Here is a 26396-nt window from a genome sequence, read left to right as displayed (position 1 = left end):
CTGTCTCAAATAAATACATAAAATATTTTTTAAAAATAAAAGTGCTGTGATTAATATAGATGAGAAAGTGACCAATGCTGAGGATATGAGAGAGTTTCATAGAACAGATGACATTTGAGCTGGATCTTACAGGATGAGTAGTCCACCAGGTAGAGAAGGAGGGACTAGCTTTATAGGCACAGGAAATAGGATATCCAAAGCATTGGCAGACCAACAGTGTAGACGTTCAAGTGAGCTTTTCTTAGTAGAGTACTCTGCTGGCTCTCTATAGCCCTTTGTATTATTTACACCTTGCACATATTTAAGCCTTCCACCAGTAGGCTTTTAACCATTTACATTCCTTCCTTCCTTCCTTCCTCCTGTTTGCTCTGTTGCCTCATGCTAAGGGATCTACTTTCAGTTGTCCTTGACCAAGAGCTGAAACATTAGTTACTAAACCTTTTTTTCAGATTTAAAATAACCTTCCATTTCCCCTTATCGGAAGAGTCCTCCTTTTTAACATAAAGACCTCCTCAAATCTCACTTATGTGAAATCTACTGAGGACTAATTATTTGGGAGATGGTATGAACTATTTCCAGTGTACGTACTCTTTTTCTGTGCAGAGTTGTTTGGGTGGTTCTCGACTCAGGCCAAACCCTAAGTAGGGCCTGACTCTTCCAATACTCATGGCTTAGTCGTCACCTGGGAGTGGGAGGTGCGACACCAGCTTTACTAACTAGGAGACCGTCCCTAGAGAAGCCGTGTCATTTTATCCATGGTCAGAAAGCCACACACTTGCCTGCCAGGGGTGAATGCTCCTGTGAATGAGACAGGGACTTTCTGTTCTGAATGGATTCCTGGGATTTCTGTGTGACCATTATCCTGACATGAAAATGCAGATCAGGAAGCCTATTACAGAAGCATATTTTTGATCACTGAGGGAGAGAAAAGAAGTTGGAACAGTTTATTACAGATCGTAAGCATCCAGTGAATGCTGTTATTACTCTCAAACCCTATCCCATAAGTCCCCACTGCACCTTAGAGAACTTTGGATTACAACTTTATTCATCACTTTAGCAAATATTTATTAAGCATTTATGTACCTGGCACTGGGTACAATATGTTAGTGAATAAGGCAGTGAAGGTTTTTGTCAGTAGGACCTAGTATGATAGTGGAAACACAATAAACAGGTAAACAGGAAGATAAATGTTACATTACAGATTGTGATATGAGCTATGAAGGAAACAAGCAGGAAGTATATTGGATCATAGGGTGGACAGAGAAGGCATTTCTGAGAAGGTGGCATTAAATTGGGACTTTCAGAGTGAGAAGGACCCACACATGCAGTCATGTTAAATTGTAGAACTTGATGTTGGATATGGGTGCACATGAGGGAAAGATCAAGGGTGACTATCTGCTTTCTGGGTGATGCCACCCAGAGCGAGGGGAAAGCTAAAGGTAAATGGTTTGGGTGAAGGTTAGGAAGTGGGCTGTGAATGGGGATTGAGAGAGTCATTTTGTATGTATTTGGTTTGAGATACCTGTGAAATACTTAGGCAGGTTTTTCAGTTAGATATAGAAGTCTAAACCTAGAGCAGAGGTTTGGGCTGGGGCTTACATTTGCAAGTTATCTAGGTGCTATTTAAAGTCACAGAAATGAATTGAACACACAAAGAGAACAAAGTGCCCGGGACAGAGCCTTGGGGAATGCCAGCATTTCAGGTTGTTTGGAAGAGGGAGAGTAGAGACAGAGGAAAGAGAGAGACGAGAAAGTCTGAAGATGCTAAGAAAGCAGTACTTAGAGGTGCACAGGGAGCACGAGGAGGCCCAAGAGCTCAGCCTCTAGTACTTTCTGTGCCAGTGCTTCGTCCTTTGTGTTGGTCAGTGGTGTGGACTGTTATTTTCTGAAAGGACATGGGGGAACACTTGAGTTACTAATTCTTGATTTTAAATTCCTTGGGGCAAGAGCTGTGTTTTGATTACTCCTGAATGCTTAGCACCTGGCACGTGGTAAAACCTTTTTGATGTTAGAAGTTCCCAGGATAGCAGCAGTATTATTTTATAGAATACAGTTATTTAGGTTTGCATGACTTTAAAGAAGCTAAGGAATTTTCTTTCTTTTTTCTGGTTTTCCCCACTCAATCAGGTTTTCAAGCTAGAAATGCCCTCCTTCAGTCAAATCTTTCTCAAACGCAGCTAGCTACTATTTGGTGAGTTTGTCCATTAATTATGATTTTTAACTATACATTCTCTATTGTAAGAAAAATACTGTTTCTGTAAAAGTTTGGGACTCAAAGATGTTCCATAAAAGCAGCCATTTGAAGGTTAATGCAACCTTGAAAGCCAATAAAATTGTACAAATTGTTATTCTTGACAATGTAGCATTTAATTATTTTGCAAGTAAAACTAGTTTGCCTTTTCATAACAGCATCTATGGAGAATGAGGGAATATCTCATTTTTAATTTAGAGCTAAATGTATTTGATAGGTGAATTATCCATGAAATAAGACAAGCCACCTTCTCAGAAGGAATGTTTCCCTTTCTGTTTCAAAGTTTCTCCCCTCTCTTGTGTGATAGGACAATGAAGGGTAAAAATAAGCTCACTTTTCCATATATATTTACATTTCACTAAAATATGTTAACCCAACTGTTTTCCTGTCGTTATTCTTGTTTTGAAATTAAATACTAAACTCTTGAAAATACTTTACTCTAGGTAGACTTTGTTTATAAGCTGTGAACGTTCACATTTGCTTTAGGACCCTGGCTGACATTGACGGTGACGGACAGCTGAAAGCCGAAGAGTTCATCCTTGCGATGCACCTCACCGACATGGCCAGAGCCGGCCAGCCGTTACCACTGACGCTGCCTCCTGAGCTCGTCCCTCCGTCCTTCAGGTGGGCGCCTCTTGAGGTGGAGAGGCGTGGTTTTGATTCCTGGGCAGACGTGATTATTACATTGCGACCTCCTGAGGCCTCTGCTCTAGTTTAGTGGGAAGTTAAACATCAACACTGCCATTCAGTTTTGGTATTTAATGAGTTACACCAGGAAGGAGTGGAAATAGGTGTGTTTCCACCATATTATAGATAAGGAAACTGACAGCTACAGAGATTAAGAACACACTTGCTCATGGATAGCAGTCCACTGAACTGTGATGCGAATCCAGATCTCTCTGGCTAGACAGTCCGTATCCTGCTGTACATTGTAACTCTAGACCGTATTGCATTCCAAATGTCTTTAATACTGCATTCTAAATACTAAATGGCTCTAGTCATTGGTAGTATAACTGTATATACAGTCTAGAAATTCTCAGACTGCGTGATGCTAAATTCGTTTGTTGTCTGCTTTTCTTAGAGGAGGAAAGCAAATTGATTCTGTTAATGGAACTCTGCCTTCATATCAGAAAATTCAAGAAGAGGAACCTCAGAAAAAGTTACCAGGTAACATTGAGTGTCTAAGTTGAATATTTACAGTGGGTTCTCTTAAATTTTACCTTGAGATGTAAACGAGTATTTAGAATCATTACATTCTTAATATTTTATATAAGAGAAAACTATTTGATGAATGGGTTGGATTTTGACATCAATAAAATGAAGATAGTAAAAAATGAGAAGTGTATTTAGGAAGAAGAGATAGTGTATGTATTTGGCAAGAGTCTGTGTATTAGACATCCTAGTTAAAATGTTTCTCCCACTTTAGGAAAAATCACTGGAGCAAGCTTTGTGATGAAATCTTTAGCTGTAAAGAAAAGTTTAAATATTGGTTGAAAAAGTATATATGTAGATGTTTTAAAGTATTAAAAAGTTAATGAACTATATCAAATAAAACAAGTATATAGCCATATAGCTTTGTTTGTCCTTGAAGAAAATGCTGAGAAAAAAGTTGGAGAGTATTTTTATTGGCAGGAACAGTAAAATTATTTCTCTCTCTCTCAGATGGATTCAAACTTAGAAATTTGTTTTCCAAAAATGAATACTCTTAGACAAAAGTAAATACTTTACTATTTACATTTGAGTTAAAATTATCCTTAGGGGAAGTATCCACAGAGTAACAGCACTCAAATGATCAGGAGGCATGAGAGTGTTGAAACTGGAGTCCACGTTGTTGGGCTCTTCATGCGAGAGTGCTTACAATATGCTTTATTTAGTTACTTTCGAGGACAAGCGGAAGGCCAACTACGAGCGAGGGAACGTGGAACTGGAGAAGCGACGCCAAGCGCTGATGGAGCAGCAGCAGAGGGAGGCAGAACGTAAAGCTCAGAAAGAAAAGGAAGAGTGGGAGCGCAAACAGAGAGAATTACAGGAGCAAGAATGGAAGAAACAACTTGAATTAGAAAAACGCTTGGAGAAGCAGAGGGAATTGGAGAGACAGCGGGAGGAAGAAAGGAGAAAAGAGATAGAAAGACGAGAGGTTATTTTTAAGTTATTTTTTCCTCAGAAAATGATTATATTTAATAAGTGGCTTCATTCCATTTGATTTAAAAATGGGTATTTTTGTTGTGCCTCTTTCTCTGCATCATTCATTCTTACCTATCCTCTCCAACTCTGAGCCTTCCTTCCCTTGTGAAGGGTTTTCAGGGCCAGTAACTGGGAGAAAAGGCCTGTCTGCAGGTGATAAGTCATTCAGAGGAGGACTGATTGCAAAGCTGAGTTGAGTGAGGAGGTGAGGTTAGTGAGCCAGAGGAAGAAGTCTATCCAGGCAGGGCATGAACAAAAGTAAGCTTAGGATCCAGAGTAAGAGGCCACAGAATTGGAGAAGCAGAAAGCTGAGACTGGGGAGTCGAAGGTCTGGAGGGGAAGCATGAGGGTGGGCTTACACAGCTCCTTGGGATAAATGCTGTTGTGTGGTGTCCCTGCGAGGACTGGCTTTGTTTTAAGGGGCTTGGGATGGAGCACAGAAATCATAATGACGCTGAAGTAATGTCAGAAGAAGGGTTTTTCTTCCTTGATACCAGAATAAAGGTGCGATTATTCCTGGTAACACTTACATTTCTGAAATTGTCTTTTTGTTTGAGAAAAAAGTAACTACAAACAAGAAGATGGTCCCATGAAGCAATCAAAAAGTCTGATGGGTGATACTGCTTTTGTGGAAGTCTGTAGGTTAGGCCTACTGATAAAACTGGGTTTGCCCAGTTTCCTAACGTAGGCACTGAAGCCCACTAAGTGCTAAACGCTGCCTCACCTTTATCTTTGTCATCCCATCAGTTTTTGAATGATGCAAAATTGTTAATTTAAAAATTTAATATAATTCATTATTTTCAGGCAGCAAAACAGGAGCTGGAAAGACAACGTCGTTTGGAATGGGAGAGGATTCGTCGACAGGAGCTTCTCAATCAAAGGAATAGAGAACAGGAAGAAATTGTCAGGTTAAACTCTAAAAAGAAGAGTCTTCATCTCGAGTTGGAAGCATTGGTATGGCTGAAGTTTAAGTGAAATTTCTCTGAATGATGCTAGAGTTACCTGTTGAAAAATGTCTTTTTTTTTTTTCTTAAGATTTTATTTACTTATTAGAGCGCGCACGAGAGAGAGAGAGAGAGAGAGCAGAGCACAAGTGGGGGGGAGGGGGAGGAGGGAGTGGCAGAGGGAGAGGGAGAAGCAGACTCCCTGCAGAGCAGGGAGCCCGACAACACGGGGCTCAATCCCAGGACCCTGGGATCATGACCTGAGCTGAATGCAGACACTTAACCAACTGAACCGCCCCTGTCATTGTTTTTTAAACCTACCTCATGAATACATGATGTTTCCATGTGATTAAATAGTCATCTTTTCATGTATGCTTAACAATCTGGACAATATAGTTTACCAAACAATGACTTAGAATGCTGAGAATTACATTTCGGTCTCAGTTCAGAAGCTGACAAACCACGTATTCCTGGGCAAGACATTTCCCTTCTCTGTGTTTTGCTTTGCCTGTCTGTAAAATAAAGAGTTGTGCTAGTTCGGTAATTTTTCTTTTTTTTTAGCTTAGTAATTTTCAATTTTGAAATTAGTGTCTAGAAGATTGTCCGCAGAGGGGTGACCAGCAGTGGGAGGGGGGATGCCAAGGCAGCAGGGCAGTGCTCCCTTCTCCCCAGCACTTCCCATGACTCATGACAGACAAGCTCCACAGTTACCTGCTTTGCTTTTCTTGGAGTTTTATCTAGATTTGCTTGGAAAAAAGGGTTCTGCTAAAAGAAAAAATGATTTGAAACTCCTGATCTAAATGGTCTCTTAGGATTCCTTCCAGTTCTGCAGGATAATGGTTCTTAGCTAATATTGGCCAGTATGCTTACCAGTTTTTACACATCAGATGTCAGAGAGTCAAGTTGTTTAAAAGGCTTTGTTGCAAATGCAAGGCGAGAAGATAGAAAGGGTGTAGGGAAGGCATACTATTCTACTACAGCCCTAGACTCCATAAGCCTGACCTGATAGTATAATAGGATTTTGCAAAAATACATGTGTAGCCATGTTGTAGAGCCAGGCTTAGATCTTCTTTAATTAGAGTCTAACATTTTATTTGGTTGATGACTTGAAATTAAAATTTTTAAAAATCACAACATTTGTAGTCATAGGTACTATTTTATGCCTTCAAATGGACAGGAAAGCATATCACAATGTATTCATGCCATAGTACAACAAAGCAGGCCTAAAAATCTTTAACTTCTTTGTGTAGCTACTTGGATTTCTGTCTGTTTGACTATATTTTTCCTTAAAATTGATCAATTGATTGATTGCTTTTCCCCCAAGAACCTGGATTGCATACCAAGCAGTAGCACAGATTAATGTGCTGAGTCTGGAAGGTCCAGAGTCTATACATGCTGAAGATAGTAATGCTATCTTACTATCACTAGGGTGGACACTAGTAGGGTGGACATAGCATATTCTTTTTAGCATGTGTTTCTCAAATACAAAACATACTTTTCAGTAAAAAAATTATCAGTGATTTTTAAGCTTCATTTCTCCTCCTCACCTTGCTGTATTAGTTGGCTAGGGCTGCCATAACAAAATACCACAGACTGGGTGGCTTAAACAACAGAAATTAATTTTCTCACAGTTCTGGAGTCTGGAGTCCAAGATCAAGATGTCAGCAGGTTTGGTTACTTCTGAGGCCTCTCTCCTTGGCTTGCAGATGGCTGCCTTCTAGCTCTTTCCTTACATGGCCCCTCCTCTGCCTGTGCATCTCTGGTGTCTGTTTTGTGTCCAGATTTTCTCGTGTCATAAGTCAGGTTATATTAGGGCCCATCCATATCACCTTATTTAACCTTATGATCTCTTTAAAGACCCTATCTCCAAATACAGTCACATTCTGAGGTCCTGGGGATTAGGACTGCAACATATAAATTTTGGGAGGATACACTTCAGCCCATAACACCCCACCCTTCTCCTTAGCCTCCATTAAGAATCTTTGCTGGTTTGTTTTGGGTTTTTTTTCCCCTACTCAGAAGAAGAGAAAAGGAACATTTGGTGTATCAGAAGAGAATTGTGGCCAAAAAGGCCCTCCTGGACCCTGTTTAATTAGAGGAAGTTAGATGACAACGTGGAGGGTAGAAATAGAAGCTTAGAGAAGGTAATGCTGAATGAAAGTCACATGTAGATGTTTATTTCTCCTCATTATTCTTTGAGACTGTCTCTATTTTAATATTATATATTAATGCCTAACTGCTGAATTCAGAAAAAATTCAGTGTGCTATGTTTGTGCTTGCTCATATAAACATCTGGGCTCTTATGCTCTGAGAATGGTACATTTCCTGCTAATAATAACTCTGTCTGGAGTTAACAGATACAACCTTAGAACACATTCCACTTCGTTTTATTTATTTATTTATTTTTAGGTAGGCCCCATGCCTAATGTGGGCCTCGAACTCATGACCCCCAGATTAAGAGTCACATGCTCTACAGACTGAGCCAGCCAGGACCCCCCACTTAGTTTTAGATATTTATCTAGACTTAGTATAAATGATAAATGACATTTAAAAGTTTAAATAAGAATATGATTCTCCTGGGGCACCTGGCTGGCTCAGTCGTTAAGCGTCTGCCTTCAGCTCAGGTCATGATCCCAGGGTCCTGGGACCAAGCTCTACATTGGGCTCCCTGCTCCGTGGGAAGCCTGCTTCTCCCTCTCCCACTCCCCCTGCTTGTGTTCCCTCTCTCGCTGCCTCTCTCTCTGTCACATAAATAAAATCTTTAAAAAAAGAAAAAGAATATGATTCTCCTGATAGGAGCTTTTCCCATTAGCATTTTATGTTACCATATATTTTTATGCTCTTCCTATAGAATGGCAAACATCAGCAGATCTCAGGCAGACTTCAAGATGTCCGACTCCGAAAACAAACTCAAAAGACTGAGCTGGAAGTTCTAGATAAGCAGTGTGACCTGGAAATTATGGAAATCAAGCAACTCCAACAAGAACTTCAGGTTAGTCCTTTGCTGCTGAATCGTCCATAAATGTGAGCAGTTGTTCATAATTCTTCCTAATAGAATAGTTTTTGTTTTGGGGTGATGAACCCCTCTGGGTCTCTGATGGACTTCATACCTAGAAGGATGTAAATCTACACCATCTTGTATATAATATCAGGAAGCTCAGATGCCCCCTAAAGCTCTACTAGACATCTGGTTAAATTCTGCTTAATATTTGTACGTAAATGGATGTTTATCACTTCGACTTTTAAGTCTTTAATAAATGTATAGATATACCTATACATTAAACTAAGTTTATTGCTACTACTCTTAGGAAATTTTGACTTACCATTATTCTTTCACAGTTGTGGTGAGAGTGTTGAATGTGTATGTCCCTCAGGGACTTAGTAGTCTTCTTTACCTGTGCAGTAGGGTCTAGCTCAGTTATCGTGGTTTGCAGAATAAGAACTCTGGAAGCATTCTGCATCTTTGGAGTTCTCTTACTAAATTTCTGTTTCTGTATAGACTAGCAATTAATTAACAAAGTCTTCTTGCTGTGTCACAGCTGGTACAGACAGAGGCCAAATAACATTTCCTGTCTGATTTAAACGTGCTTCCCTAGTTATTCCTGAGGTTTTAGTTTCTCTTTGATATTTATTCTGGGGTGTCATGACCTGCTTACAAATACCATTTAGTGCTGATAGCAAAGGCCCCTCTCACCTTGTGCCTGTGGACATCTATCAGTACACTGAAAACTGTAAGACTTCTAGACACACCCCATTAATAAGGACTTTCTTCACCACCTTTTCTCCAGCCAGTCATTCATAAATGGATTTATGTTTAAATATTTGTATTTTAAATCACACATAATTCCATCCTAATTTATTCATAAATTGTAAGCAGTTTACAGCTACGTATTATTCCTATACTAAGTTTTAAGAGTGATTAAATCATGTATTTAAGTTTTCAAAAAATTCTCAGACAACATGACAGGATTTTAATTTTTTTTTTACTTTTTTTTTTTAATAAGGATTATCAAAATAAGCTTATCTATTTGGTACCTGAGAAGCAATTATTAAATGAAAGAATTAAGAACATGCAACTCGGTAACACACCTGGTAAGTCTCTAATGTTTGTTTTACCTGTTTTATTCTTCTCCGAATGACCGTACCAGTCATACTCTGTTACTTGTTAAAATAGCGTTATTCTGTTATACATAGCATTTCTTGTCTGTAGTTTAAAATTTCAGAATAATGTGAAAAAATCACAGATGTTATGTGCATTTTGGCAAATCCTACACTAATGGTAAAGAACTGTTCAGGAGGTTTTACCATGGGACCAAGCCTGTGAGATTCTGGGTGATAGTGTACAGCAGTGTTAGGCCTAAGCAGAATGGAATGCCCTTCCCAGACCTTTCATATCACCTAACTGATTCATATAAAGACTTTTACCTGCTTGGCCCTCTGACACCTTTGGAACAAAATAGTCCAAGGTAATTTGTGGATTGTAACATTTTTCTTGATCCAAGTCCCAACCAGGATACTGAAAAAAAATCTCTATGTTGGATAGCATGCCAGTAACAACATAACAGAAGAAAGGTTTACTTAAAGAAAAGTAAATCTGCAAATACTGTGTTAGAACTAACTGAAGTATCCTAAATATCTCTGTTTGAGTATCTGTCAGTCTTTCCATTCCAGGGCTCTTTATTATACTTCTGGCTCTTTAGGAAGTCCAGTAAACAACATCCCTCATCTTTGCCCAAGTTCTGAACAAATAGCGAAATAAGGCAAAGGAGCAAGACATATGAGAATGACCAAAATATTGCCTCATTTTTGGTAAAGCTGATATTGGACAGCCTGGCTTACCTGTGAGTGGGACAGCCACTCCTGTAACAACCGGGTGTCCGACAAAGTAGAACAGGTTTCCTGTGGGCAGTTCAGTCTCAAGAACACAAGGGATTGGAAGGGTCTAGGCTGTGTATGCCCAAGTCCTTATCCTGAGCTCACCAATTACTGAAGGGGTGGAAAGAAGCTGAGAATGGTGTCCTAGTGAAGGGCCCGGTACGTGGAAGAAACACCAGGAATAGAGAATTTTACTTTTGTGAACTGTTCCTGCTGTGTCTCTAACCTTCCACTGAAATGGTCTGCCCATGTCTCTTCTCAGACTGTCTTGCTTGCACAGAATTGTTTTCTTGGCTGTTCAAAGTGTATCAACCCCCACCTCACCCCTCCCCAGGCGTTCCAGAGGCAGGATGAGCCAGCCCTCCTGACCTGTGCAGTCGCAGAAAGCATAGCATCACCCTCGTTGTTTTAGTATTTGGATTGTGAATGGAATGTAGAATACTGGGGACCTGGTAGAGCTAGTCTTCCTTATAGAATGTGATCCAAGTCACCCGTTATTACAGTTATTGGTTCAAAATAGGAAGCTTTTGTTTGCAGTTTGCAAAGTACCCTGTATCCCTTAGATTCCTCTCTGTATCTCTGTTGCCACTGAAGATTACCAACCATGTGCCAAGCACCATCCTAGGTAGTTTTCATGCACTGTGTCCTTTAATCTTTACAACAGCCCAGTGAAGTAGGTATTGTTATTCCCATTGTGCAGCTCAGCAAAACTGAGGCTCAGAGAGATTAAGTAGTTGCCCAAGGTGGTGCAATAGTCATTCTCAAATTCTTGTCTGAGTCCAAAGCCCACCGTGCCACCACATTGCCTCTCTTAATTTTCAGTTACCTAACATGGTGTTCATAGATATGATCTATTCACATTCAGTATTGAAACATCCATTATTCATGATGCTCATTTTGAATGTAAATTAACTGATTTTTTCCCACATTGCTTGTCTCCCAACTGAACTAGACTCTGAACTACTGGAGGCTAGGACCCATGCCTTGTCCTTCTTTTTCCCCTGCTGTTGAACATAGTACAGTGCCTTGCACATAGCAGATGTGTAATTTCTTGAGAAAATATTTGTTGAAATACTGGAAAACCACTAGAGAATTATGAGAGAATTTAGCAAGATGTCTGGATAAAAAGTGAGCATGTAAAAATCAGTAACTTTTACTATATATCAAAAGTACTTAATTAGAAAATATCATGAACAAAGGTCTCATTTACATTAGTATTCTCATTATGTATAAAGAAATGTGTAGCTATAAAATTTTACTGATAGATACTAAAGATTCCTGGATAAGTAGGTATATGTTATGTTCCTGAATGATCTAGCTCAGTGCTGTAAAGATGTCATTCTCTACTACTTCGTCCCATACATTCAGTTCTTCCATTCAGGTTTCTTTAAATGAAACCTGGCAAGATAATTCACAGATTCACCCAGAAGAGAAAACGTGCAAGATTAGGCAAGACTTGAAAAAGAGTAACATTGGTCGGGGGAAGACACTAGCTCTGCCAGGTATCAAAACATGTTAGGACCCCTGAAACAAATAATACATTATATGTTAATTAATAGAATTTAAATTAAAAAAAAAAAAAAAAAGTTAGGAAAGCTCTAGTCCCTAAAGTAGTATATTATTGATCAGAAAGACAACATAGAACAATGGAATTGACTAGAGGGTCTAGAAACAGGTCTGTATATATATGACAATTTAGGATATGATAAAGTTGGCATTTAACACCAGTGGGGAAAGGATGGGCTTTCAGTAATCACTGTCACTTCAATAAGTAATCTGGGGGACGGTTGACTCTGAAAGGGAGGTGGGGAACAGAAATAAATTCTAGGTAAACTAAGAGGATAAACATAAAAAAATACCTCTAGAAAAAATGTTACAAAAACAAAGGAAAACATTTTTATAATCTCAGTGTCGGGAACGTTTCTTCAAATAATCCCTAGAGCTATGAAGGAAAATATTTACAGATTTGATGATATAAAAGTAAACATTTTCATGAGGCAAGACATCATAAACAGTACAGCATTGGAAATACATACAGTACAACAAGAATTTAGAGTTGCTGCAAATCAGAAATGAAGACAACCCAACAGGAAGAAAAAAAGCAGTGGATGGGGTGAGGCAATCCAGAAGGGGGGCAGATTAGCCTATAAATAGGTGTTGATTTGATTTCAGTTGTTATCAAGGAAATACAAATTAAAATAACAATAAGGTTTCATTTTTTTGCCAATTAGAGAAAATGAAAAAAGGTTGATAATATCCAGTGTTGATGAGGATATGCAGAAACAGGTACTTTGGTGTCATTTGATATTAGTTTACCTTTTTGGAAAGAGAGTTTGGCAGTTTCTGTCAAAATTTAAAGTCTTCAAATCCTTTTACATGGCAGTTCTTTCACCTCCTAGCCACATAAAATACTTTCACGTGTGCTTATAATACATGTACGAGGATATTTATTGCAGCATTTTTATATAAATAGTAGAAAATTAGAAACAACCTAATGGCAATCCAAAAGGGAGTAGTTATGTAAATTATGAAATAGCCATCATGTAGACTACCATTGGAGCAATTTTAAATTTATATGTCTTTTTTTTCCAGTGTTACTGAAATGTAGTTGGCATACATCACTGTGTAAGTTTAAGTTTGACTTAGATATATTGTGAGAGTAAAAGTCAATTACCAGTAGTGACAGAAGAATTTCCACCAACTATAAACTATCTGATGTTTGTATTTCAGATTTAGGGATTGGTTTGCTTCATAAAAAATCATTGGAAAAGGAAGAATTATGCCAAAGACTTAAAGAACAATTAGATGCTCTTGAAAAAGAAACTGCATCTAAGCTCTCCGAAATGGATTCATTTAACAATCAACTAAAGGTACTTATCTTCTGTTATATTCATTTTTAGTTAGCTGCCTTCTTCCTCGTTTTGATTTTGTGGATTGAGTAACTAAAGCTCTTATTGTTATATGTAGTATATTTGCATAATTTATCTTATAATTGAGCTATACCAGGATTACAAGATTGCTTTTAATGTTCTCTATAGGTATTATAAACATTGTTATGTAACAAAACCAATCATTTACCATGGTTTCCAGTTCTTGACTGTTTTTATTGGCGTCTGTACATTTTAAGAATAAGTGCCTTTGTCAGTATAGAAAATTGATCTCAGCCAACATGACCTTAGGCAAAATTCTAAGATGGTAGATATGGAAAATTATTTAAAATAGTTCTAATGGTAGAGGCTTTTATAACATACTAAATTCTTTTGTTTGTTTCTTTGTTATAATGTAATTAACCTTTGTGAAGTAATGCAATAATCAGTGAAATCCAAAGCATAATCTGGCACTCTGAACTTTGCATGAAAAGTAAGTTCATGATTCATTACTTGCTACAGTGGCAGAGCAGATGCTCAAAACCTCTACTGTATGCCTGTCATTCTGTGTAGTATTAGTTGTATACTGAAGCCATACCTGTGAAAGAAGGGTTAAAAGGTAAAAACCAGCCTGATGGCACGTCATTCCAATTTGGGAATAGTCACAGCTATCTATCTCTTCATGTGACTTTTGCTTAGAATAATATTACACCAACTATAGAGTGAACATTTTAAAGAAAAGAGACCATGGTGGCTTCAGTTACGGAGGGGAAATTTTAGGTGAATAATGTTAATAATACATTTTATACAAGCATATAGCCTGTAGAAGAAATGTTAAAGAAAACCAAATAATTTGTCTTTGATGCACAGATAAGCCAGCCAAGTTATCTTCCCTACATAATTTTTTAAAAATCTGTACATAGTTTAATTGGCTTTTTATCTGCCTTATCTTACAGTGTGGGAATATGGATGACTCTGTTCTGCAGTGCCTTTTGTCTCTGCTAAGCTGTCTCAACAACCTCTTCCTCTTACTTAAGGTTATTTTCTAATATCTAGCTCCTTTTCTTTGAGTTACTTTACTGTTTTCTTTTCTTAAAAACTAGACTATTCTTTGCATTTATCTGAGTATCTTTGTTTGAAACAACATACACAATGTGGACCTTTTTTCTTTCTGTTTGCTTGAATAGCCTTCTGCTGTCTAACTGCCTGTTTGAGTCTAATGCCAGAAATTCGTAGGGTTGCCCGGAGTAACCTGTCTCATGAGGAACTCAAGACACTTAGAAATAACTACCTATTTCCCTTATAACATCCCTGTGTGTTGGGTTAACTGCTGGGATGGTTACTGATTCAATTTAAAAGAAAGCTAAGGGAATGTGAGATTAAATCATTTACCCATATCACTGAAAATTATTGTTTAAAATAAAACTTACTCCTTCTGAAATGTAGGGCAAGGTTATGTCATGTATATACCAGGCTGCTTCCTAATACTGCTATAAGGAAAAATCTTAGCGAGCCAATAATGCAGGGGCAGCTTTACTTATGTCTACTTACCAGGCCTCATGTTTAGACATGCTTGCACTTTAAATAAAAAATGTTTAAATCATATGCATAAATAAATAGCTCACTTTGTCATTTGTAGCACACAGAGTATTTCAAATACTCAATGAATTTCTGTTTGAATATAGTTTAAAGAAAGGTGCTTTGTATTTAGCTCTTGCTGACCCTAGATTTTGACTGTGCATTCTACAGCAGTAGGGCAGTTGCATGTATATATATGTGTATGTCTTCACCCACAGTGAAGACAAGAACATGATAAGTAGAACTCATTTGTTATTTAAGCAAAGGTAGCACAAGTTGGAAAGATGGTGTCAGCCTTTCCTTTATGGTTGTAACATGAATGGCCGGACTATCTGGTCTTAGAACTTGTGCTATAGGTAGCACAGAAATTTCACCCTACATTTCTTTATCTACAGAATGAGGTTTGATGATTTTTGGGCTGTACTCACTCACAAAGTCTGATTATTTCAGTTAGCATTTGATTCTCCACAGGCCAGCAGATTATTCTTGTCTCTTGTTTTACTTTCTTCCTTCTGCTTCCTGCCTTCCAGCCTTTCACTGCTTGTTGATACTTTCATCAGAGGCAATTTAGGATTAAAACTAAGAGGGGATGAGAGTGGTCGGGAGACTGTGCTGTCACAAAGCAAGAAAAGAGGCCTCCTATAGTTATCACTGCAAAGCATTGCAAGCAGTCAGTTAACACAGTGCTGAAAAATACCCATGGAATTGTCAGTGAGACCTTTGAAGACCGTTCTGAAAGTGCCATTTTAGTTAAGTGAGCAGAAGCTGAACTGCAGCAGATCAGGAATGAATGGGAGTTAAGGAAGGGCTGAGTGAGTGTGAACAAACAGCTCCAGGAGGAGAGTGCAAAGAAAGCATGAGGTCAAAGGAAAACAGGTTTTTTTTGGGGAGGGGGGCTAGTTAAGAAAGACTTGAAAGTCAAAGGATACAAAGTTTTAGTTATGCAAGATGGGTAAGTTCTGGGATGTGATGTACAGCATGGTGACTCTAGTTAGCAGTATGGTGTTGTATGCTTGAGATTTGCTAAGAGAGAGAAAACTAACTGTGAGGTAGATACGTTAATTGATGCAGTTACGGTGATCATTTCCCATGTACTAATATCAAAACATCAAGTTGTATACCTTAAACATATATAATTTTTATTTGTCAATTTTATCTCAAGAAAGCTGGGGAGAAAATAATCAGGACCACCCTTGGAAGTGGTATCAGCTTTCTGTGAGGCATATGCTTACGTGGGGAAGAGGTAGTTTCAGTTAGGACAGAGGAATGGAAATGGAGAGAATAGAGCTGGTGAGGTAACTGACTGTGTCTGTCTGAGTGGTGATTGCCTGGCCAAGCCGAATATCTCGTGGCTGAATTCTCAGCACCTGTAGGAGTACATGGAACGTTAGTGGGTGGCAATAAATACTAGTGGAGTGAATGAATGGTTTTGAATGTTCTCAAAAAATACACAGCATTTTAGTGTTGATATATAGAGTTTATGAAAAAAAAAAAGTAGACAGGAATTAGAAACAGCAGAGAACCATGTATCCCACATTCTAGGAACACTTGTGACTCCATGTATTTTTTTCTCTTAAGTAAAGGCTATTTTTTAAATGCCAAAGAAAAGGGATGTCTGGGTGGCTCAGGCGGTTAAGCGTCTGCCTTCGGCTCAGGTCACCATCCGAGGGTCCTGGGGTGGAGCCCCGAGTTGGGCTCCCTGCTTAGCGGGGAGCCTGCTTCTCCCTCCTGCTCCCCCTGCTTGTGCTCTCTCTCACTCTTGCTCTCTCTCAAATAAATAAATAAATAAAATCTTTAACACACACACACACACAAACTTGAAGGAGACAGAAGGGAGAGAGAAGAAGGAAGTGAGAGCTTGAGGTTGAATATATAAGGTGGTGGTAATTGATAGAGTCCGAGGGAACCAGATTGAGATATAATCCAGAGCATAGATTTAAGGATTAGATAAAAAGACTTTGAGTGTAACATATGGGGAAAAGATGAGTGTGAATGCGGCTAAATTTGCTTGTAGAGAGTAGGAAGCTGACAGCTTAAAGACTTAAAATCAGAAGCAAGTTGGACCATTACAAGGAATCTTCCTGGGTAGTTGAGGACATGGAGTAAGTCCAACCAGACTAGAAGCTGGTTGCAGATGCTGGAAGTTTTATTGATTTTTGAGATGGGAAGATGAGGGAGTTCCAATCTTGTGGTTTAATGAGGCAAGATTATTAGCTGGTAGTGAGAAAAATGGATGCAAGATTAGGGAGTTTTGGGAACTCCCAAATTAGGGAAGATTAGGTAGTTCTGTTTCAGGAGAGAGAAGCAGGTGTGAAATAGAAATCTCAGTGGGGGTAGGGAGTGTATGCTTAGTAGAGGAAAACAGTAGGTGTGCTGAGCAATGTTGAATGCCTGTGTGAAGTTGGAGGTCATGAATATAAATTGAAAGCAGCATGCCTAATTGTATGATTTTTCCCCACCAAAGTTCAGCTTCTTAGATAAAAGCACAAAGAAGGGTGAAGTAGGTTCATAGGTTCATACAGGTTTGAGGTTTTAGTAGACATGACAACAAGGGAGGGACAGGGAGTTGCAGATCTTGACACAATAATTACAGTAAAGATGAACTCTGAAATATGGACTGGACATGAAGGGGTGTGAGGAGAGGAAAGGGTGCTAATGAAAAAGGAAAAAGTGATGGGGTCATTGGGTGTACCAGGTACAAGAAGAGCTCCAAGGATAAGAACTTAGGTTTAAAGAACGGGATATTTAATCAATGGTAGTTCTGTTTCTAATGATGACAAGATTCAAGGTATAATAATGCAAATGGTGAGTTAAATGGAGTAAAAAGGAGAATTGAGGTTTTGATCAAATCCATGTGGATGTCAAAACCTTGGAGAGTAGTGAAGATTAATGAATGAGGATTAGACCAGTTGATCAAGAGATGACAATAAAGGGGAAGAGGACGGGGGTGTTGCAAGATGGTATGAGCCTCAGAAAAGCATGACTTCGTAAGAGGGAAGAGAGATAATGGTCTGGAAATGGCAGTGAAGAGCAAGGAAAATAACTTTAGTTATCCCCTCACCCTGATGTAAATGGAATAGTGGTAATAAACTGAGAGAGAAATAGAGGAAAAGCAGTGTCCTAAGGGATCAGCCAAAAGGACAAAGAGCTAAGGGAATTTTCATTCAGAAAAGCTATGCAGTTATGTGAGGAGCTTCCTGAACACAAATAGGAAGTTCCCGGACAGTGGAAGGATTTGAGGAGAGGAAGCGTGGGAGATTGGGTCAGATCAAGAATAAACAGCATTTTAGAGATGAGAATTTGGGTGGTAAAGGATGACAAGGAAGGCCAGGTGGGTTGACAGGTGAAAGAGAAAATTGGCCTCATTGGTCTTGGAGGAAGACAGGCTATGAGTTCTAATCTGTGGTCTTTGAGACTGTAGAGCATCTGGAGTGATCACTCCTTTAGCCTACTTGTGGTGGAATGGGATTATAATATTTAAAATTATTTGTCTGAAGAAATTATGTTCTACTGGACCCTGTAATATTCGTGTACTGGATCAAGGGTAATTTTTATTCTTTTGCTCAAGTCACACTAGGACACATAGCAAAGCCTGTGGGTTCAAAGATGAGACATTTGACAGGCCCTTATTCCATTAAGGAAACTGATGCACTGTCGTATCTTCAGCAGTGAGTTAGTGAGAAAGCATTGGCCTCAGAATCTGAAGAAATGAGTTCTAGTCCTACCCATGCCACTTGCTAGCTGTGTAACTGTTTGTCATTTAACCTCCAAATTTTGCTTTCTTCATTTACAAAATGAAGCTGACCATATCTGTGCTGCCTTCTTTGCAGAGTCTTAGGGTGATTAAATGAGATAGCATATAGGGCGCCTGGGTGGCTCAGTTGGTTAAGCGACTGCCTTCGGCTCAGGTCATGATCCCAGAGTCCCGGAATCGAGTCCCACATTGGGCTCCCCGCTCGGTGGGGAGTCTGCTTCTCCCTCTAACCCTAGCCCCTCTTGCGCTCTCTCTCTCACTCTCTCTCTCTCTCTCAAATAAATAAATAAAATCTTTAAAAAAAAAAAAATGAGATAGCATATATACAGAAGTGCTTTGTGAACTATTATGTGCCATACAAATTTTTTTTATGTTCTTAGGGTAGGGATCACCCTGAATCTCCACAGTACTTTCAGTGCATTGGAAAGTGCATTGGAAGGTCACCACTGCTGACTTGGGATAATGATTGAAGAGGTACTACTATTCCTTAGAAAGTGGAATCTGTCAAGACCAGAATTGGGGCTTATCATAGACTTCTACCCTAAACCTTTCCACTGGGGCTTTGTCATTCTGGCCTTACTGACTAGTCCTCAGTTACTCTAGACAGTGCTTCTAAAATTGAGTTTTACTGATGGCCTTCTGATTCAGGATGGAGGCGGGTGATACCTCTTGTTGTTTAACAGGCTCTGAGAGAACGAGCACACTAGGGTGAATTAATGGTCATCACTAAGACTTGATGTAGCCTCCTCTTACTCAGAATGCTGCTTTTGTGTTCTTGACTCAGTTATCCCCCTTTAGAATGGACATGAAATACTGTTGTTTCAAATTCCTTTAAATCATTTAATTTTTAAAATGTTCTTACCTAATAAAGATATTTTAGTAATTTAAGTGAAAGTAAATACAGAATCTGTGGTATGGCTTGGAGTTTGAATGACATAGTGGAGATAGTTCAAAACTAGACAAGTCACTTAATCTTCTGAGCCTCGGAAATGGTCATCATTATATCCATTTTACAAGAATGTTATCAAGATCAAATGTAGGTATTGGGGCACCTGGGTGGCTCAGTCGTTAAGCGTCTGCCTTCGGCTCAGGTCATGATCCCAGGGTCCTGGGATCGAGCCCCGCATCGGGCTCCCTGCTCTGCGGGAAGCCTGCTTCTCCCTCTCCCACTCCCCCTGCTTGTGTTCCTGCTCTCACTGTGTCTGTCTCTGTCAAATAAATAAATAAATAAAATCTTAAAAAAAAAAAAAAGATCAAATGTAGGTATTATGTGTAAAAGCACTTTAAAGTGCTACACATATGTTCAGGGTTTTTTGTTTTGTTTTGGGGTTTTGGGGATGTTAAGTTTGAGGAGCTAATTTGCATTCTGCTATGATTTTTTTTCATGACTAATAAAAATTTTTTGTCCTGATTATATCACATTATTGAGCTGAGCTGTATTTTGTCAGTTGAATCTGTTTTAAGGCCCGGCCTTCGGAAAGAATATTATATGCTTTCTTTAAGCAAAATCAGAATATAGGATTACTTCCTGTCACTATAGGAGGTATTCAGTATTAGTGGTTGAAGTTCAGCGAGTTACATCTTCCCTGTCTTTTTTTTTTTTTTTAAGATTTTATTTATTTATTTGACAGACAGCGAGAGAGGGAACACAAACAAGGGGAGTGGGAGAGGGAGAAGCAGGCCAATGTGGGGCTCGATCCCAGCACCCTGGGATCATGACCTGAGCCAAAGGCAAACGCTTAACGACTGAGCCACCCAGGCCCCTCTCCGTCTTCCATTTCTACCAGGATGGTAGAATAAGTGCTCTGAGCAATGAAAACAATAGAAATAGATGCTGGATTTAAAAAAATTTGTGAGTGCTTTGTTGAGCCATGTTGAGGTACGCTCAGGCCCAAAACTAAGTAAACCAATCTTAACCAAGTGGTCAAGTTTAACATTACCAAAATGGCACAAACCAACATTATGTGTCTCCTGATATGTTGCGCTGAAAGAAACACAACATCACCTCTATACTGTTTTTGCCAAAAACAGTTCATCTAAGTGTAAGGAAATAAATTAGACACATCCAAATTGTAATTTGGTCTATAAAACAACTGACTGACCCACACTCTAAAAATGTGAATCTCATAAAAGATGGAGGAAATCTTCCAGATGTAAGGAGACCAAAGAGCCACGACTAAAGGACACTAAAGAGTCATGACAGCAAACTGCAGTGTGTGACCCTTGATTGGATCATGGATCAGAAAAAAAGCTATTATTGAGGACAGTATTTACACTAGGGGGGACATTTTTTAATATGAACTCTGTATTAAGTAATACTTTGTGGCTGTGTTAAATGTCTGTAGCTTGGTACTGGTGTTGGCATGGTAGTTATGTAGAATAGTGATGAACTATCTGGGGTGAAAGCATCGGTGTCTGCGACTTAGTCAGATTTTCTGCAGGTTTGAAAGTGTTCAAAATAAAAAGAGAAAAAAAATTTGGAGTTGCAAATGTCAAATGTTTGTGAAAAATGAAATACTAGATTAAGTATATTTTTAAGTTATAAAAGTGCTAAGTAGATTAACCGGTAAATATCAACACTGGGAAATGGAGAGTGGTGGGGGGTAGTGTAAATTAACAGACTCCTCCTCAGCCATATCAGGGGTTCATTCATAAATGAAGATATATTAATATTAGCTAGGGTTTATTAAGAGCTTTCTCTGGGACTGACACTGTTCTAAGTGTCTTCTTTATTGAATCCTTACATTAACCCTGTGATGTAGGTCGGTATTACTCTTCTCCACATTTCACATAGGAGTAAATTAAGACACAGAAGTTGCCCAAGGTCATACAGCTAGTAAGTGTAAGCAGAAATTCAACCTAGATGGTTAGCATTTGACCTTAAATGGTTATACTGGGGGGAAAAAAGATGAAAATGTATAAGCTAAGCATTCAACTTAAGAAGCTAGAAAAAGACTAGCATAATAAAGCAAAAAAAGTAGAAGGAAATTAATGAAACAAAAGACATTTAATACAGAGAATCAAGAAAGCAATATTTGACTCTTTTAAAGATTAATAAAATTAAACCTTTGGCAAGACCAATTTTAAAAGGAAAGAAGGTAGGAATAAAGAAAATTAGAAATGAAAAGGAAATATAATTAAATATGCTGCAAACATTAAAAGAAGAGGATATTGGGGTACCTGGGTGGCTCATTTGGTTAAGCAGCCAACTCTTGGTTTCAGCTCAGGTCATGATCTCAGGGTCTTGGGATTGAGCCCCGAAGCAGGCTCCGCGCTCAGTGGAGAATCTATTTGGGATTCTCTCTCTCCCTTTCCCCCTCAGTCTGCTGGCGCACACGTTCACTTTCTCTCTCTCTCAGATAAATAAATCTTTTTTTTTTTTAAAGAGGATATTATGACAGATTTTTGCACATAAATATAAAAACGTGGATGAACAAATTACCACTTGCCAAAACTGACTCAAAATATAAAATATCTGGATAGCTCTGTCGTCAAATATTTTAAATCTATAGTTTAAAATCTTCCCTAAAAGAGAAGCCCAGAGTTTTTACTGGAGGAACCAGTAAATCTAGTCTTACACAGCTGTTTCTATCGCTTTTCAGCCTTTTGGCTAAGATCAAGTATAGTCTTACACAGCTGTTTCAAAATACAGAAAAAGTGGGAATATTCCCAACTTATACAGAGCTATCACAAACATATCAAAACATATAAGAACAGTATGAGAAAGGATAATTATGGACCAGTTTAACATAGAGGTGAAAGTTCTAAAAAATATTAAAAAGACAAAAGCAGGATTTATAAAAAAGGATAATCCATAATGACCAAAAAAATTGATTTATCTTAGTCATGCAAAGATGATTTGACATACAAAAACATGTAATTTGCCTTATAAACAGATTAAAGGGAAAAAATGGTATGTTTATCTCATTAGATGCAGAAAACGTATTTGATAGAATTTAAAATCCATTCATGATGAAAACATGAAAAACTTACTAGCAAATTAGGAATAGAACTTCCTTAACCTGAGAAAGAAGATCTGTCATTCTCTTAAGGCTGCCAACAGTTCTATCCACAAGTGCTGGTTAATTTACTTGTCCTCAGTTAACTCATCTATTGAACCAGGGCCTCCGGGAAGCAGTGACTTAATCCAGAGAAATGAGTCTAGTGTTAGGAATTGCTAAGATTATTGCAGTTAGGCAGAGGAGGTTTCTGGCAAGCCTTATAGTGCTCTTCACATCTTATTAATATGTATAGACTATTGTTTATGCATTCTCATTCATATAAGAAATACTAATTAAATATCCGCCCTCTGGGATGGGGATACCTTGATGAAAGTCAGTCCTGTTGTCAAGAAACTCACTCCAGTAGAGGAGGCCACCATATAGTCAGGAGACGCTGACTATGATAGAGGAAGGCCCAGGATGCCTTGGGGAGCATGGGAAGCTCATGAACTCAGACACTGGAGAAAAGGGGCTGGTAAAGGAAGACTTAGAGCAGTATCTTACAGGACAAGTTGAGGGCTAATCTTGCAGCCATAAGAAGATCAGACATTAATTTGGCTCCACTTTACTCTCCTTTTAAACTTACAATTCTTTTCCTTTATGACCTCAGCCAATAATAATAGCTAAAATTATTATGAACTTGCTCTGTGCCCTCCACAATTACAATAAGCACTTTATGGGTATTAACCCATTTAATCCTCACGACAGTATTGTGAGGCATGTACTATAATTAACTACATTTTACAGACGAGGAAACGGCAAAGTAACTTTCCTGATGTTACTCAGCCCACCACTGACAGAGCCTGATTCAGACCTATGTTCTCAGAGTCCTTATCACTAATCCAGTCTGCTTCTCCATAGATTGCAACCACCATATCCTCTGCTTTTCAGTAGAATTTAGAGAAAAGTGCAACCGAGAGAACTATTGAAAGCTAAGATTTGTGGAAACTTTGCCCTGAATGCAGTATTTGTATTATTGGCTTAAGCTGCAAGTCTTGATCTCAGACATTTTGGACATAGTCTTCAGACTTATACCACATTGTATTCAGATCATATCTATCACTTCAATCAAGTTAAAAGGGTTCACCTATAAAATATTGTATTTCTGGAAAGAAACTGAGTTTGGGCTTTTGGGGGGGTTTTTTGTTTTGGAGGATTTTTTGGTTTAGAGTTTTGTTATTGTGTGTGGGTAGATACCTCAAAACATTCTACCAATATAGGTGACCCTTGAACCACGTGGGTTAGGGGTGCCGATGCCCAATATAGTTGAAAATCTGTGTACAGCTTTTGACTTCCTCAAAATTTACTAATAGGCTACTATTGACCAGACACCTAATCTATAACATAAGCAGTGATTAACACAAATTTTGTGTGTTATATGTATATTATACTGTATTCTTAAAATTAAGCTAAAGAAAAGAAAATTGAGAAAATCATAAGGAAAACCCATTTACAATACTATGCTGTATTTATTTTTAAAAATCTGTGTATAGGTGGACACAGACGGTTCAAACCCGATTATTTGAGGGTCAGCTGTACTGTTGAAGGTTCTACCTTTGCCATGAAACCTCTTGATTACTTTAGGTTTTTGTGGGGGTTTTTTGGTTTTGGGTTTTTTTCTCTTCCTTACTCCAGCCTTTTTAAACTCTCTTGTTCAGGATTCTGTAGATATCATGTAAAAGAAACTCAGTTCAAAATAGTTAAGCTAACAAGAGTAGTTACTGGAAGAGTACCAGGACTGCTTACTAAGTCCGTAGAAGTGCTACTGGGCAGGGGCAGTTCCTAGACATAGGAATGCAGTTGGAGAGGCGGTTCCCCCAGGCCTCCCTCTCTCTGCCTGCAGTCTTTGCTTCCCTGTTTTCTGTACTGATTTCATTTCCACCCCAGTGGCCTCACTTGGTGGTGGGACAGCTCCAGGTTTACCTTATCCCAGTTTAATGAGTTTAGAGAAGGAAAGACTTCTTTCTCAGACCCTTTTCAGTCTATCTGAATCCCAGGAAAGGATTCTGGCCCAGCTTGGATCCATGTGCATGTCCTTTGGACCAGTCCTTCTGGCCAGGGAGGTGGGGTGCTGTGATTGATTAGTTAGGCCTAACTTAAACGACTGCACCTGAGTGGACTCTGAGGGACAGATTCTTCACAATCTCACAGATCACAACTGCACAGAATAGGCTTGGGGCAGGTGCTGTTGGAAAGGTGCTGTTAGAAGAAGACAGAAGGAAAATGCTGAACAGATAACCACAGGTTTCTGCTAAGGTGCTTATCTCTAACCCACATCTTGGCACTTTTCTCTACTTTGAGACTTTGAGCTCTTTGAGGGCAAAAACTGCAAACTTGAGAGCCAGAGGGCCCTGGATTTGATCCCCTGCATATCTCTGGCACTGCATAGCACTAGATGCTCAATAAGCAAGTATTTATTTCAATTCCTGTTTGCAATACTTTTCATTATTTTGGCTTACTCTAGTCATGATTTTAGGTAGACATTATCTTTTCCATTTTTAGTTTTAACTAAATTATTCAATATTGCTTCTGTGTTTAGTTCAGGATCTCACTGGATAAGTTATGGGTACTTGGTTAAACTACATATGTAAAAAATATGACTGAACAAACCTCTTCAAATAATAAGCAGATTGTTTCCCCATATTTTTTTAAAGATTTATTCATTTATTTTAGAGAGAGAGCGGGCCAGTGTGAGAGGGGGGAGGAGGAGAGGGAGAGAGAGAATCTCAAGCAGACTCCAAGCTGAGCACGGAGCCCGATGTAGGGCTCGGTTGCACAACCCTGACTGAGATCATGACCTGAGCCAAAACCAGGAGTTGGATGTTCAACTGACTGAGCCACCCAGGCACCCCTGTTTCCCCATATTTTTAATGGATTGGGGTTTTTTATTGAAAATAAAGTATCAAATCAAAGATTTGGCTTATGAAATTGGCTTATCTTTATTCCTTAGAAATGAATTAATACAAAAGTACATGATTTTAACATATATTTGTCCTCAGTGGCTACAGGACTTAAATACTTGTATTCAGGACTTTTTAATCATTCAGATATTTTTTAAACTTTTACTCTTTTTACTTTAGTTTAACTTGCTTTCAGATTTTTGTCTCTTAATGAAAATGCCACATTAGTACATAAGACAAAAATATTTAAATCAACGGCATATTGATTTATTTTCATTTTCTCCTTAGGAACTGAGAGAAAGCTATAATACACAGCAGTTAGCGCTTGAACAACTTCATAAGATCAAACGTGACAAGTTGAAGGAAATTGAAAGAAAAAGGTCAGAGCTAATACAGAAAAAGAAACTAGAAGATGAGGCTATAAGGTAATATAGCTGATAAATTTATTATACTACATTACTGTTAGAATTCTAATTTTGTTGCCCATATCTTTATTTTGACTATGAAAAGTTAAGGAAAATAAAAGGATTATCCTTGGATGCTAATTAAAGTCTCAATTTTAGAAATTCAGTTCTTCTTTTAGGGACTGAGATTATAGTAATCAATTTTATGTTCCACTGGTGAAAAATAGGGCTTTGGAGTCAGACAGGGATTAGACTTCTTGATCTACCACTTACTGTTTGGATGACCTTGGTTGAGTCACTTTACCTTTTGAACCCCGGTTTCTCCACCTGAAAAATAGAAATATTGATGCAGACCTTTAGGTAACTGAGAATTAAATTAAAAAAAAAAAAAAAGCTAATGAGCCAAACACAAATGTCTTACATTCATCATTTCTATCTCTCCATTGTAAATCTATTAGTTTGCTGAAAGATCACAAAACCCAAATACTTAATTTTACAGAGTGATAAGATGGAGTATATAATGCCATGTTGCTGCAGTTCTTTTTGTACCACTGAACTTATCAATTGCCTCCATTTATAGCAAAGAGAAGTAAGACAGTTGCAGAATCTGAAGCATAGAACCATTTATTTAGAGACTC

The 26396-nt window shown here is 38.5% G+C and overlaps 1 protein-coding gene across 10 annotated transcripts in view; it reads left to right on the top strand.

The window, feature by feature from the left end:
* The window catches only part of ITSN2 (intersectin 2), a 135890-nt gene that overhangs the window by 44491 nt on the left and 65003 nt on the right, over positions 1-26396 (top strand). For 8 of the 10 annotated variants that reach the window (XM_078056031.1, XM_036099234.2, XM_036099230.2 and 5 more), the window contains 10 exons: positions 2128-2191; positions 2738-2875; positions 3333-3418; positions 4126-4388; positions 5240-5389; positions 8231-8371; positions 9384-9471; positions 12985-13124; positions 14078-14158; positions 25643-25779. In XM_078056031.1, coding sequence (XP_077912157.1) covers positions 2128-2191; positions 2738-2875; positions 3333-3418; positions 4126-4388; positions 5240-5389; positions 8231-8371; positions 9384-9471; positions 12985-13124; positions 14078-14158; positions 25643-25779 — 1288 coding nt within the window. The remainder of the gene's footprint in view (positions 1-2127; positions 2192-2737; positions 2876-3332; positions 3419-4125; positions 4389-5239; positions 5390-8230; positions 8372-9383; positions 9472-12984; positions 13125-14077; positions 14159-25642; positions 25780-26396) is intronic. The other 2 variants (XM_078056032.1, XM_036099236.2) reach the window with 1 other exon arrangement.

This window comes from Halichoerus grypus, chromosome 10 (assembly GCF_964656455.1).
Source record: "Halichoerus grypus chromosome 10, mHalGry1.hap1.1, whole genome shotgun sequence".
Lineage (NCBI taxonomy): Eukaryota > Metazoa > Chordata > Mammalia > Carnivora > Phocidae > Halichoerus > Halichoerus grypus.
This window is presented reverse-complemented; position numbering and strand designations above follow the sequence as displayed.